General features: G+C 61.8%; 1 protein-coding gene across 3 annotated transcripts in view; it reads left to right on the top strand.

Moving 5' to 3' along the window:
• Nucleotides 1-328: 328 nt before the first annotated feature.
• The window catches only part of PPP1R3B (protein phosphatase 1 regulatory subunit 3B), an 11786-nt gene continuing 9893 nt past the window's right edge, over nucleotides 329-2221 (top strand). Inside the window, exon 1 of one of the 3 annotated variants that reach the window (XM_077772754.1) lies at nucleotides 329-494. In XM_077772754.1, coding sequence (XP_077628880.1) covers nucleotides 355-494 — 140 coding nt within the window. In that variant the 5' untranslated portion in view covers nucleotides 329-354. Of the gene's footprint in view, nucleotides 495-1163; nucleotides 1281-1635; nucleotides 1968-2221 lie in introns of those variants that run through there. The other 2 variants (XM_077772758.1, XM_077772767.1) reach the window with 2 other exon arrangements.

The following is a 2221-nucleotide window of genomic DNA, read 5'->3' as shown; positions in this document are numbered from 1 at the left end:
GTAGGAAAGTGCCTCTGCCCCCTGGCGCCCGTCCCCAGGCTTCTGATGAAACTGTGACCCCACTGCCCCCTCGCCAGTCCCTGGCCTGCAGCCCTATCACTCCGGGCTCGCGGCCCATCACGTGGCGAAGCGGTGCTCTCCAAGACCGCGGCACCACGGCCATTGGTCAACGGCTCGCGTCCTGAGCGCGCCCATTGGCTGTGGGGGGCGTTCACGTGAAAAGGGTTCCGGGATGGCTCCCCAAGTGGGGAGAGGTGCTGGAAAGTTAAAGGGAGCAGCGCGGCGGCTGGGAGCCCCAGTCCGAGTGACCGGCCACAGGGAGGAGGCGAGCAGGCTGCTCCCGCGCACGGACGGATGCGTCTGCCCACCGACGGCGCATACCCGAGTCCCGGCCCCCACTCCTGCGGTGGCCGCAGCCTCCGCTCCTGCCACCTCCGCGCGGATGCTGCCGCGGGCTGGCGCTTGTGTGTTACGGGGCTTATGAGCTGTACTAGGTACGTCAGTCCCCAAGCCCTCGAGTCCCCGTGCAGGGCCGAGAAAGTGCGGCGAGAGGCGCGCCGTGGAGACCTTTGGTTCCTGCCCCCTGCACCTGCCTGCACTGTCCAACTTGCAGTTGCACTACGGGGGTGGGACACTCTGGGCTGGCTTGAGGCTGTTGCTTCTAGGTGGCAAGAGCAATCCAGGGACCAGAGGTGGGATGGAGCCTGGCTCGATCCACATGTTCCACTGAAGCGCGGGTCTGGCTGCGAGGGGTGGCCGGGGATGGGACTTTTGTGCCGAGTTCGAACCTGGGACAAGGCGCTTCCAGCCTGGGACCCGACAGTCCCGGAGGGTGTCTCCGAAGTTGGGCAGTGGGGACTGGAGTACAAGGAAAAGTCTCTCCTTTCCCGGCGCCTCGGTTTCCCGGTGCAAGGAAACACACCTGGGCCGTCTTTCAGGTCGCCGAGTTGCGATGGGACACCGAGCCGTCCTGGCCCCTCGTCCCCAGGCAGGGGCTGTCCCGGGATGGCCGGGGAGAGGCTGCCGCGCGGGGACGCTCGCGCGGCGCCGCTCGGACCGGGATTGCCCCGCAGCCCCGCCCTGGTGTGATAACTTGGGCTCCTCCCTCCTGTCGTGGTCCTCCCCCTGCCGGTCATATCTCCGGGAACCGAGCGCAAGCCCTGCCTCCCGGACACACGACGCTCACGTAGTCCGGTGGCGGCGGCCTCCCCTGTCACCTCCCTGCAGGCACTCCGATGCGGCGAGCCAGCTGGAGAGGGGGCTTCCCCACGGTCCAAAAGGTGGGTGTGGGACAAGTCGAAGGACGCCCCCGGAGCGCTTGGGGGCGCGGTGCAGGCCGGTTGGAGCCAGGGGGGCAGGGGCAGGATCGCTTTGACCTGTGGGATCTTCCAAGTCTGGAAGCTCTGGCCTGCCCCCTGCCGTGTTCATGCCACCCCCCTGAACTCAGAGAAAGGGGTGTGGAAGGAACTTGCCACAAAGGAGCGTATAGGGCCCAGCACGACACACTTGAAGAGTTGTGGCCTGTCTGGGTATTGCTTCCTGCTGTAGAGGAGAAAATTGAGGACAGGCTTGAGTTGACTACTTGGAGAGTTGCTGCAAGGTGTTGGAGCCTGTGGTCTGTGTGGCCGGGCCTCCTTGGGAGATCCGGGGTCAGGGAAAAGAGAAGTTAAGAGCCTTGAGCTGGGGTGGGGAGAAGAGAAAATGGTGCAGTTGGCAAGGTTGTTCAGCAGCCAGGTCTAAAGTGGAGACAGCCTGGGGACTCACCACGAGAGGAAAGTATTAAGGGAAAAGTGAGTGGGAAGAGAAGTTAGTGGGCATTATTAGCATCCAAGAACGGCTGAGCCAGAAAGGACCTCAGAGGAGAAAGCTTAAGCCCAGGAAGGTTCAGTGATTTGTTCAAGTGCACAGCTAGGTGGAGGCATTCCCAGGCCGGTGCTCTGTTTCCCGCTGGGCATTGCCAATGGCAGGTACTGTGGCATTTTCACTTCAGTTCTTTCCTGTAATATGCAGGGGTGTGTGTGTGTGTGTGTGTGTGTGTGTGTGTGTGTGTGTGTGTGTGAAAGATGCTTTAGATGATGGCTGTAGGATAGAAGAGTTCAAGTGACTTCTAAGGCTGTGAACAAGGGCCCCATGGTCTCAGTACAAAGGAAAATATGTGAACTTTATTCATACTGTGACAGCCAAACCTTTTTTTTTGGGGGGGGGGGTGAGGGGGCTACAG

This window comes from Crocuta crocuta, unplaced genomic scaffold (assembly GCF_008692635.1).
Source record: "Crocuta crocuta isolate KB4526 unplaced genomic scaffold, BGI_CrCroc_1.0 scaffold140, whole genome shotgun sequence".
Taxonomy (NCBI): Eukaryota; Metazoa; Chordata; class Mammalia; order Carnivora; family Hyaenidae; genus Crocuta; species Crocuta crocuta.
The sequence above is the reverse complement of the archived record's forward strand: the minus strand, read 5'-3'. Positions and strand labels throughout refer to the sequence as shown.